The sequence below is a fragment of the Telopea speciosissima genome, chromosome 8 (genome assembly GCF_018873765.1).
Source record: "Telopea speciosissima isolate NSW1024214 ecotype Mountain lineage chromosome 8, Tspe_v1, whole genome shotgun sequence".
Classification (NCBI taxonomy): Eukaryota; Viridiplantae; Streptophyta; class Magnoliopsida; order Proteales; family Proteaceae; genus Telopea; species Telopea speciosissima.
In genome coordinates, this window is record NC_057923.1 from 18,361,575 (window position 1) to 18,373,485 (window position 11,911).

General features: G+C 39.1%; 1 protein-coding gene across 2 annotated transcripts; it reads right to left on the bottom strand.

Annotated features, from left to right (window-relative positions):
• Positions 1-963: 963 nt before the first annotated feature.
• Positions 964-11,345, bottom strand: LOC122638384 (protein RETARDED ROOT GROWTH, mitochondrial). 2 transcript variants are annotated; one of them, XM_043831311.1, is made up of 7 exons: positions 10,973-11,345; positions 9,681-9,792; positions 8,300-8,459; positions 7,993-8,141; positions 7,427-7,578; positions 1,621-1,735; positions 964-1,240 (listed from the first exon to the last, which is right to left on the bottom strand). In XM_043831311.1, the coding sequence occupies exons 1-7, from the start codon at positions 11,260-11,262 to the stop codon at positions 1,100-1,102; spliced, it is 1,119 nt and encodes a 372-aa protein (XP_043687246.1). In that variant the 5' UTR covers positions 11,263-11,345; the 3' UTR covers positions 964-1,099. The 2 variants fall into 2 exon arrangements, with proteins under 2 accessions (XP_043687246.1, XP_043687247.1); XM_043831312.1 differs by having other exon boundaries at positions 1,181-1,310.
• Between the last annotated feature and the right edge of the window lie 566 nt (positions 11,346-11,911).

Below are 11,911 nucleotides of genomic sequence, written 5' to 3' on the forward strand. Positions count from 1 at the left end.
GTGACACAATATACAGGTGGTATCATTATTTAGACACTTAAATAGTATAGCCCGTCCTCCATTACTCGCCAAAGGAATACTTTAAACTTGAGGTGAATCCGAAGTGTTTCTTAAGGGTCTTCCACAACAACGAATCATTACTAGATGCATAGAATGAAGCAACCTCGGAGTTCAGAAATAAATAAGATGCAGAAAACTTAGTTGTAAGAATTCCCATTGATCCTTGTAGGAGTAACACTGAGGAATTTTCACAACAAAATCAGAGATAGACATTGTAAAAATAGTGATTTAATGATCAATTCTTTAACTTTAACAAACATTTGATTCACATGGGTTGATGGTGGAACATTAAAGCCTTTCTATCTTATGAATCCAAGGATCCTTCCAAATATCAATGGACCACTACCATCACCGATTCTGCCACAAACAAGTGTTTTAAAAGTAGGCAAAATGCTGTTCCATATCTTAGACACCTTAGAAGATAAAGTAGGTTGCAACAGAGATTAAGGGCACTGGGTACTACTCAGAATACCATCTAATGCACACATTATGAAAAATTGTACCTGTCCAATGTTAGATGGATTTTAGAGGCCATCCAAGGGATCTCTACAAGCCCAGATATCGGTCCTGGAAGAATGGGGAAGAAGCAAGGAAGTAAGAAAAGATCATGGAACCAATGGTGAAACAAGATCCAATCCTACGAATGACGCCCTTAAATATACCTCCCAGGCAAAGGAACTAAAGAATTTTGCACTCAAAAGAGGATATGCTCAGACGTGGATTTGTTCCATAGTAAATGTCCAGGCAGGAGATGACTCCTTCAAATTCCAGTGCATGATAGCTATTTTCATGAATTTATATATATATCAACCTTTCTTTTTTATATTTTAAGGGTTTTTTTTTGCTTTCTTTTTTTTTTGGGGGGGGGGGGGGGGGAGAGGAGTTGGAGGAAGAGAGGTTCTATAAGAAAATCTCAGTAAGGCCTTTGCATTGTAAGGCAAAAAATAGGGTGCATATTGGGGAACTGCCTTTCAGAATCTGATGTAGGCATTCTAACAGTAGTTTATTTGGCTGCAAAAAAAAATTCCCTTCTGCTTTATCAGAGAGGGGCTGCAGCTGATTCATGGACAATTTCATATACTGCTATTACATTTTCAATACTCAACAGGACGATTATACACCACTCCAAGAGATCTGATCTTCTGTTCTGAAGAACTTCTTGAAGAAAATGAATATTGTGCTGCAAAATAAGAACCAAACAGGTATCATAAAAAATCATCCCTGACCATGGTTGCAGAAGTTTTGTAGTCGGGCCAAAATTTCATATTCATAAATAACACCTAGTACTTTCTGTTTTACTAAAATATTTAGAATCAGTATAACATTCTATATGTTCTTTTTAACTATTTGACCAACTTCTCAACGTAAATAACAATAAACCAACTCTGGGTCTCCCAAACAACATCGATCCATTATAGGACCTAACTATAAAGCTGGATCCTACATTATATCATCAGCATGAAGTTAGGACTCTGGACCCAGAGCCAAAACCAAGCTGCTTATCAAGCTGGAGCCAAATTAAACACTGATTTGAAAAGGAAAAGAGAGTAAAGAAAATACCTCCACAAACTTCAATTTAAAATTAAGGTTTCCAAAACGTTGTGCAACTTCATACTCCTCCCGAAGGTAGTCCAATATTTGAGCATATTTTGCATCCCTCCAAGCTATTTCTGATCTGAATAGCAAGAAACCCAACTGTGCATATTAACTCATAATCTTCACCCAGTATTGAATAAAGGAGAAAGGACAATGTTTGAAAACTTAAGCCTGTATAATGATCACCATGGAGTAAGATATGATTACTTTCAGCAAAGTTTAATGGGTTATATTAGGTGAAAATCCAACAGAAAGAGATCAAGTCAGGTACAAATTTTACACACCGTCTTGCAGTGTTCTGAAAGAATTCAGCCAGTCACTGAAATCGATGGCCATCTCAGGGAAAAGGTGAGACTTGGTGACAATACCACAGTAACAAAGTGTCTCTAAAGTTGACTCCCATCAGCTGATGAATTACATCATGTAAAATTCATGTCAGGAAATCACATTCTAGTGCCATGCCACTCATTAGCCAATGGGAAGAACAACAGAATCCATGCCTCCACAAAAACAGATTCAGAAGCTAATGAAAGTTAAGTCCCTATATTGGTGTTCTTGTAATAAGGTAGATCCACCATTCGGCCCCCTCTCTTTCTCTTCAAAACTGGGACCTGGCTTATGCAGAGCACTGACCCAAGCAAGACCACTTGATAACTATGCTTGATAAACTATCACAAGAGGATGAGAAATAATGCAAAAAGGGGGAAAATGATGGGAAAAGATGATTTTATTGATCTGACTAGGCTCATTTCCAAGGAAAGAGATTTCCTAAACTAGAGGTAAATATCAAGCCCAAACAAATCTGTGAGCCTCCCACACATATAGATGTTTAAAAGGGTTCTTGGAGGGTAGACCTCATTGCAACATGGTGGCATTCCAGAATCTCTAATAACTATTCCATTAATTTATTTATCACTCATTGTCACATAGGAGAACAAGGATCCTTGCAAAGACAAAATATTAATAATAAAAGTAAAAAAGAAAAAGAACACAACAACTACAACTACAGCTCAGTCTTATACAAACTAATTGGGGTCAGCTACATGGATTCTTGCCCTCCAATCAGCTCTATTCGACGTCATACTTAAAACACGACCTAGACTATGCATGTCTTTCCTCACCACTTCCCCTATGGTCATTTGAGGCCTGCCTCTAGCTCTTTTAGTACCTTCAATCTGAATCAAGTCACTCCTCTGAACTAAAGCATCCGAAGGCCTCTCAGTTTAACATGGCCATGCCACCTCAAACGACTTTCTCATAGCTTACCTTGAATCAGGGCTACTCCCAAATCAGCTCTAATATGTTATTCCTTATTTTATCCTTCCTGGTTTTGCCACTTATCCATCTCAACATCCTCATCTTAGCTTATCTATATGACGCTTCTTAACTGTTTAACACCCTGCGCCATAAATCATAGCCAGTCTTATGATTGTCCTATAAAATTTTCCTTTACGCTTTAAAAGAATCCGTCAATCACATAACACTCTGGATGCACCTCTCCACTCATCCATCCTACTTTAATTCTCTATGAGACATCATCTTCTATATCACCTTCCTTATTGATGATTGATCCTAGATGCCTAAAATGATCACTTTGTGGAATCTCCATCTCATCAACTTTCACCACCTCATCATCTCTGTCTCGAAGTTGCTGAAGTTACACACCATATACTCTGCCTTCATTCTACTTATCTTAAAACCTTTTGATTCCAAGGTTGATCTCCATAACTCCAATTCAGCATTAATTCCAGCTTTTGTCTCATCCATCAAACAATATCATCAGCAAAAAGCATGCACCAAGGAACTTCATCTTGGATGTCTCTGATTAACATTCATCCATAGTAAGCGCAAACAAATAAGGGCTTAAAACTGATCCTTGATGTAACCCAGCTGTAATTGGGAATTCACTACCTTGACCCCCCTGGTTCTTACACTAGTCACCATACCATCATACATATATTTAATTATGTCCACATATTTACTTGAAACACTTCTTCCCTAGCACATGGCAGATTAAATCTCTTCCCTAGCACACGACAGATTAAATCACTTCCTTAGCACATGGCAAATAGGAGTATAAATACGTAAAGGTTCTATTGAGGCAAAGATTGTTGAGTGAGCAATACATAATTTTAACAGTTTATATGTTTTGGTGCTTACAATCTATTTGTGTGAAAAAGTTATTTGCTCTTCCAAATATTGTAATGAGTAACCAGGTTCCAAGCATTGAGAAGTGTGTCCTCGTGTCCAAGCATCAAAGCAGAGATATCAAGCTGCTCAAGAGACTTTTTGTCATGGAGTGGTGAAGCACAACTTGAAGATCAAGCCAAACCATCATGTGGTTCAAGCAACTCAAGCCAAGACTTGAAAACATTCCAAGTTTTGCTTGAATGTGTCCCTAGGACAAATTTTTATTTTGTGATTGCATAAATTATTCTAGGATGTAAAGATCCCAAATGCTCAAGTTTATCTAATCACCTAAAAACCTAAATTGGAATACCTAAGGTAGGTGGTTAACATAGTTGTCATGGCGTCACGGCGATCCAAGTCGGTGGAGGGGTGTCTGATCGATATATCGACACGTCGCCCGCCATGGCGATCATGTCGACCATGGCAGAATTGTAATTAAATCCAAAGTTGAATGGCAAACTAGTAGATAAATCAAGATTTATAAGAGCAATGGCAGAATTGTAATTAATCTGAAGTTGTAAAGGAGGAGTGGCAGAATTGTAATTAATGGAAATCAATTTAATAAAGAAAATAAACCAGGAAGTGGGTTAGCACGTTTGATGGGTAAAGGGTATACTTGGAACAAAATGAAAAATAATAGATGGTGGGAATAAAAGTAAAAGAAAAGGGTAATGTTGGGAACTAAGGAAAATGGGTTTAGTAGATAAGAAATCGAGAAACAAAAAACAAAGGAATTCAGTCTTGTTCAACCTCACGACTCCTCAACCAAAGAAGGAACCATAACCCAGTGGTAGAATGGAAGTTATTTCGAAGGTGGGCCTTCCTCGTAAGAACCCAATCGATACGAAGCTTCAGGCAAGAGTGGCCACAACCTGTTCTCTCAAGGGCACCAAGAATCTAATTGAAAGAACTTGCAACCAAAAGATCGATGGAACTGAACCAAATCTGACGGTAGTAATGAAGGTGCAGGTCTGATGTGCGATGGAGCCTCAATGTTGAAAGGGGTTGAGCCAAAGGTTTGGAAGGATGAATCGCCCAGACCTACGAGAAATAGCCCCAAAATTCTGTTGGCAACCGAATGGTGAGAGCAAGGCTAAAATAAGAGATTTAGGGAAACAGACACTATGGCGTAAGTCGATATGGCCATTTCTCCAGCGCCAGGACGCCATGGCGACGCCATGACAACTATGGTGGTTAATAGTGTAGATTAAGTCAAAATTGACCTAATGGTTGATATTCATCATGAACCTTGACTTAGCCCCTTGGTAACCGTTATGGACCTTATAACGGTTCATTTGCCATGCATGGTATTTGAATTAACTTAAAGATATGTCCAAGTGATATGAGTTAATATTGGTAAAATGCCAAAAGTATCGTTGGTGATCGATTGAGCGGACAACCAGTGAGCATACAACGGCCGAACAGTACATGCCCTGGTGGTTACTGAGAATACTCATTATGCAGACGGGCAATGCAACGGCCGATCGAAAGATTGACCGGTTGAATCCAAGAGGTGTTCAAATCCAGTCTACATGATAGCGGCCAACTGATTATGTTGAGCGGTCGACCGGTGATTCAAAAATAGAGCATCAGAGAGTAAAACGGCTAGAAATCTGATTGTTGGAAAGTTCCTCTATAAATAAGGAAATGCTAAGATGTCAGAAAAGACTTCAGGACTGATGGTGGGGAAACTCTTGTTGGTCTGAAACTTGATTTTCCACAGCCTATCAAGCTAAAACTTGATGATCATATGTGCATTTGAAAAAGGGCATTTGAGCATTGGGGATTGATTGATTCAGCTTCATCTTGTATATTTGCCTTCAAAGAGGTAACTTATATTTTGTTTGCTTAGCTATTAGATTTATCACTTTATTGTGATTGTGTAAAGGGGAAGTGAGTCCCCAACTTAATGTGCGGATTGATCACGGGGTGATCATTGCGAGGGCTGATACATCCCGGAAAACTATCATTGTGAAGGTGCTTCTCCTACAGGCAAGAAGAGTGTATTAGTGGATTCCAAGCTGGGAGCTTGAAGAGTGGATGTAGGATGGTATTGAGGCCGTGCCGAACAACTATAAAGTTGGTGTGTGCACTCTCTCTATTTCTCTATCTCTTTCATCTAATTAAGTTGTGATTTTGTTTACTAACATTTGTTGAAGTTTTGAGATAGCATAAAAGGAATTTTGAATTTGGGCCAATATTCCATATTACCCAATTCACACCCCCCTCTTGGGTTGCCTATACGATAGTACAGGTTCCAAGGGTATTTCATAGAGCACTAAAATAGTTACAATACACTTTAATAAGTGAGGAAAAGTGATGTAGACCATAGGTCCATGTGGAGCCACAGGAACAAGTCCCAAAACCAGCCTAGTGTAGTTGTAGGATTCAACTGCTGTGAGAGGCAGCCTGGTCTGATGATGTAGCAGGTTTTTGTTGGTTCAATGGAGGATCACATAAGGCAGCCCCAGTCCAAGTAGAAGCATGAAGAAGAGAAGGGATCAAGACAGAAATTTTATTTTAAATAGAAATTACTGTTCACATGAATAGTACCTGAGTTACTATTCATGCAAAAAGTGATTTTGGGGCACATATGGACAGCTTGCATAGAGTACAAGATATGGACAGCTTTGTTCCTTTTCTTTTAGCTATGTTGGTTTACCTTGTTCCTGTTTTGAGTTCCCAGTTTGATTATATTAGGAGATTAGATAGTTTCAAAATTCAGTTTTAGCAAGTAAGTACTAGTTTCTAATTTCAGATTTAGAAAGTAGGCTTAGCTTTTATTTAGAAATTTCTATTTTCTTAAGTTTCTATTTCAGTCCTTTGTTCCTTTTAGTTAGATTTATTTTCTATTTTCGTTTGGTTTCTATTTTGTAATCTTTCCCAATAGCCAAAAGGGGAGTTACTATTTTGTAACCATGTCTTAATTATAAATAAAGGCAAGAGACTGTATTGGTCAGCCAACGATTTTAGATTTTTTGAAAAAAAAAAACTTGGACTGTTGCTTTGTGCAATGGCTGTGAGAGACAGCTCCTGTGAGAGGCTGGTACAGTGAGAGACCCAGGAGAGAGTGAGAGGCTCAATCCAAACTATCCTTCTTCTATCCTATCTTCTATTTTTCCTTCTTTTTTTTTTTTTTACCATTGTGTGATCTGTTACAAGTTCTGCAATCAATTAAGGAATATCTGCTACAAGTTCATCAATCATTGCCCAGTTTTGAAGACCAAACCAGCATTAAACTTTGTTCAAGAAGATCCTGCCTGGGGCTAGGTCCTTCGTGATCCAGCCTTACATAAAAAAGAATTACAGTACAACCAAGCAAAATACTTGTCATTCAACTTGGAACTCAGCCAAATTACTTCAATGATGGGGCTCATAACATCAACTCAATCATCATGGTATCTAAGCCCATGTAATTGGATAAAGTAACAAAAATGGTTAAGATGGTCATAATAGAGGCTTCTTTGAGCCAAGGCCTATCCCTTTGCAGGGATAAAGATTCTACAGCTGATTTGGAAGCCCTAAAAGAATTCAGGGATATAACAAGCAACAACTTCATATTGAACAATAGACAGTATACCTTTCAAAAAGACCGACTTTGAGAATCACATCAGCTATATTTGAATTTGCCTTCCCAACAAGTTGAAAGAGCTTTCTCCTGTCCATGGTGAAGGTACCGTTCTTCTCCAGACCACGATTTATATCTGTGAATTCTTCCACCATATCATCAATCTGTGCCAAGAACAAGTAATTATAAAATGGATATTACCATCTACAATGATGTGGAATCCCAAAAAAGCTTTCAACTATTTTATAAATAAGATAAGGGAAAGGGATAGGCACGCGCCCATGTGCCGCACCGAACGCTAGCAAGCGGCACCAATGGGGACGTGGCATCATACAGGAGGGGCAGGGGTCATTTTAAAGGGGGAAAGAAAGAGATAGACACAGGCTGGGCAGCTGCCCATAAGATAATATAATTAAAGGGAAAGGCCCCAAAGGCAGCAAAGTCCTTGAATTTTGGATTCTCCACCATATAATCAATTCACGAGCAACCTCACAGGTTTGCCACCAAGTCATATATATAATTAAAATTGCTCGTAAATTTCAACGAAAATGGATTTTGGGCATTTCAAACAAAACCACCTGGGAAACAAAATAATCAAGAGCAACGCTTTGGCCGAGAACACTTCCAATAATGCGTATCCCATCAATATCCAGATATTTTAGAACAATATAGTCTGGCCCTCCTTGCATATCCTCCACCAACAGTGGCTTCTCTTTTACAGCATAATCTGTTAGAATGCAATGGAAATGAAAATTAAGAATTGGTACAAAATTGTAAGTAAACTAGAAATAGCAAACGTCTTACAGACCCATTAGTCATATGACTTATGAATAAAGTCAAATGAGCGTTTTCAATAGGATCTAGCGAATTAAAGTAGGCACTTACCATCCCTTCTCATCTCTGGGATCAACCCAAACGCATGCCTTTTAACAATTTCCAGATAACTCTCCACTTCATCATCCGCAATGTTAAATAAGACAACTGATCCATATTGGAACACTACCATGTAACAGCAGCGACTCCCATTGTCTACAATGCCAGCACCCTAAAACCAAAAGGTCTCAATATCAAAATGACATCAACCATATATATACTTCAAAATACAAATCCTTAATCAACACATGGATTGCTGGCACATCAACTTGGGTCATCAATCAATAGGATGCCCAATGGATATGGCATAACCCAAAAGCCGGACCAAATGGACGATTTTAATGTATTATTAGGGCTAGTACACTGGGGTCTAAACAACCAAAGTTAATAGTCAAGAAAAGAGTTCACAGAGCAGGACAGATGAAAATGATCAACCAGTAGCTAATTTTGGGGAATGAACACCTCACTGCTAAAACAAGAGCCCATCACAATACTCAAGAAATCCCAGGATTGTTCAGCAGATAAGAAAATACTAATGAAAGAAAGAAAAAGAAAAACCTTTTCCGGGTTTGGAATCTGAGGAGAAGAATGAGCCAAGAAGTAATGAGATATGACCTTCAAGCCCCACAGAGAAGCGTCAAAAGTGAAAATTTTAAGCAAAACAAAAATTTCCTCCCTATTGTGATAAGGTTAGGCTGCATGACAGTTTATTAATAGAAATTGATGGAAGGCTATCCCGGGCCTATCAAAGGTATCATCACTACTATCCTTGAATAATAATTCTGTTTTTCTTTTCTTCATTTTTTCCAATAAGTGAATCATCTTTTGCATTCCAGCCTATCCTGTCAACATCTTCTGTTAAATCTAATCACTACAATAAGAGAACCTACCAAGTACTCAAGTTGAACCAAATCATACCTTCTCAATGGTCAGTGGTTTGTTTTCATTGTGCATGACTCAATTGACCCTCTCTTATTTTGTCAGTGGTTAAGAATAACCTTGAGTTTCCTTGAATGAATTCACATTTTCATCTTATCCTCCTGGTTATTCACCAGACTAATTATCATCTCCATTCTTTACTACATTACTCGTATAGGCATTTTCATCTATCTTGTCCAACACTCCACTCCAAATAGCCTGGTTGGTCTTATGGTTATCCCTTCCACTTTGTATCTTGTAGGCATGACCCAGAAAAGTATCAAATGAGAAGGCAATGTGAAAGAGAAAGAGAGAGAGACCACCAGGGGGTGGAGAGACAACCACCTTTGTGTATTTTCATGTATTTATGCCCCCCAAAAAAACTACTTATTTGTCATGATAAAAATAAAAATTAATACCAATTTAACTAAGAACAAAATAGATAGAAACATGGGTTATCTTTGTATCTGCTTACATTAACTTCCGAGGGGAAATTGCAATATCGGAGAGCAATATAATTTGATGAACGAGAAGAAGGTGGAACAACATTGCTTGAATTCTCGGTCTGAATCCTCTTCAAATCAATACTGCCAAAACCATGAATCTGAGAAAGCAAATCAAGAGGACCCAACAGAGAAAAACATAGAGGGATAAGAATGAGGGAGGGAGTCCACTGTCAAAGATACACTCAATTACAAAGACAAAAATACAAGTATCTCCCCTCCCCTTCCCCCTTCAAAAAACAAAAAAAAGGAAGTGCCAACAAATATTAAGTGAACCCCTTATCCCAAAGGTTTAGGGTGGAATCAAAGAATCTAAAAAAGGCTACAAAGATCACTATTCCTTAAGAATGCCCGTCTCCAGAGGAACTATAGGAAAGTGAAACGATTTCTTCAAGTAGGAATTGTCAAGGCATTCGCCAGCGATACCTAGGAGAAAGGAGCATATTGATACCCAAGACAAACCAATCGACTAATGTTTCAAGGTGCCCATACCCAGCTGATGAAGGAAATATACTGAAATATGATGAACAAGCCTGGGACATGAAAAAAATGAATGCAATAAGGCAAATATACCTATAATATGGTGTTCGCCTTGGGCGCCATGACAACTACGAGTAGGAGGCATGTGGGTCTAATCTTGCCTAGCAACAGCACTTTAACCCTTGGCCAACAAGCCTCAGATCCACACTTGGAAGGGGTGTTTGTGTATATGTAACATGGAGAAGTACCAAGACCCTTATTTTACAACTAAGATGAGACAATCAGATAAATCATTGGAAAGCTTGGAGGAATAACAGCGCTAGACTGGAGGTTGAAGTATGTCATGGAGTCACTCGGAACATGGTTATAAGCCATTGGAAAAGCTCTACAAATAACAGTTCTGGTCTGGAGGTTGAGGTGCAGAGTGGTATTATCAGCTTGCACCCTACTACGATCAAACTTCTGCTGGTTGTTAGCTTGCAATGCTATAGAGTCGAGGATTGATTATTAAAAGGTCGGATTTAGCTCGCTAGAAAGCTGGAATATGGTTCCAGCAAACCCAGCCCTTACCGACTGTAGGGTAAATCAAACAGATAGCTTAAGCTTTCCATCATAATTCCAATTTAATTGAAAGGAACACTAAATAACCCCATATTTTCCTAGAAATAATGGATGTGCAGTGCATAACAAGAAATTGAAACGAGAAAATTGAGATAGGAAAAAAAAAAAAAACAAGCAAACTGATGAAAAAGGGGAAACACCAAAAAGAAAATGATCTATATACCTTGTACAGAGGAAATAAGCTTTCACTAGAATCTTTCCGACCTCCTCCTCTTCCTTGGGTTCCACCTCGTATTTATGGCCGAAATCAACATTCCCGCTTGGAAATTCGTCGTCATAAACAGCAGATGGATATGGAATTGCAGAGCGGAATCTACTACCGAATGATTGGATTCCTGTTCTCGAAACAGGTAGCAACGGAGGAGTTCTAAGGAGAGTACAGGGTGAGTGAAGGATGGTTTGGGAACTGGTTATTAAGTGTTTAAGGAGAAACGAAGCTCTCCATCTCCCCATTCAAAACCTATAGCCTTTCACAATGTATCCACTCTTCTTCAGCCTTCAATCCTCAATCCTCTTCGATTTATCGACCACTCACTCTCTCGTCGGATCAATCGGAACAAAAACGCGTTGCGAAGCATGGGTTTGCCCGGAAGAACATTCCATTTGGTCCACCCTCTAATAAGTAATACCTAATAGTTTTTAAGGAACAAGAACGTTGCCCGATCGTAGTTTGCACGCGACCGGACAGCATTATTTTTCCTTGATTTCTAATGAGTAAAAGATTCGGTTATGTTGCAACGCTAGGGAGTATCTCTAATATCACATTGGGAGAATGTTCTCTATGCCGAGGTTGTAGGCTGCACCCAAACACATGGGGGTGAGCATAATGACCACTCTTCTCGACTGCTCCCTTGAGTGGCAAGCCCATGTGTCTGGGCGTAGCCTGCGCTGCGGCACAGAGAACATGAGCCTTATCATATTTTGTTGCTAATAAAATGGGTTGATGTTCTCCGTGCCGCAGCGCAGCCTACGCCCTAACACATGAGCTTACCATTTAAGGGGCAAGGTGGTCATTTTGCCCACTCCCATATGTCTGGACACAACCTGCGCCCTCGGCACAGAGAACATTTGGCCTAAAAACAAGTGACAGGGTTGGGCATGA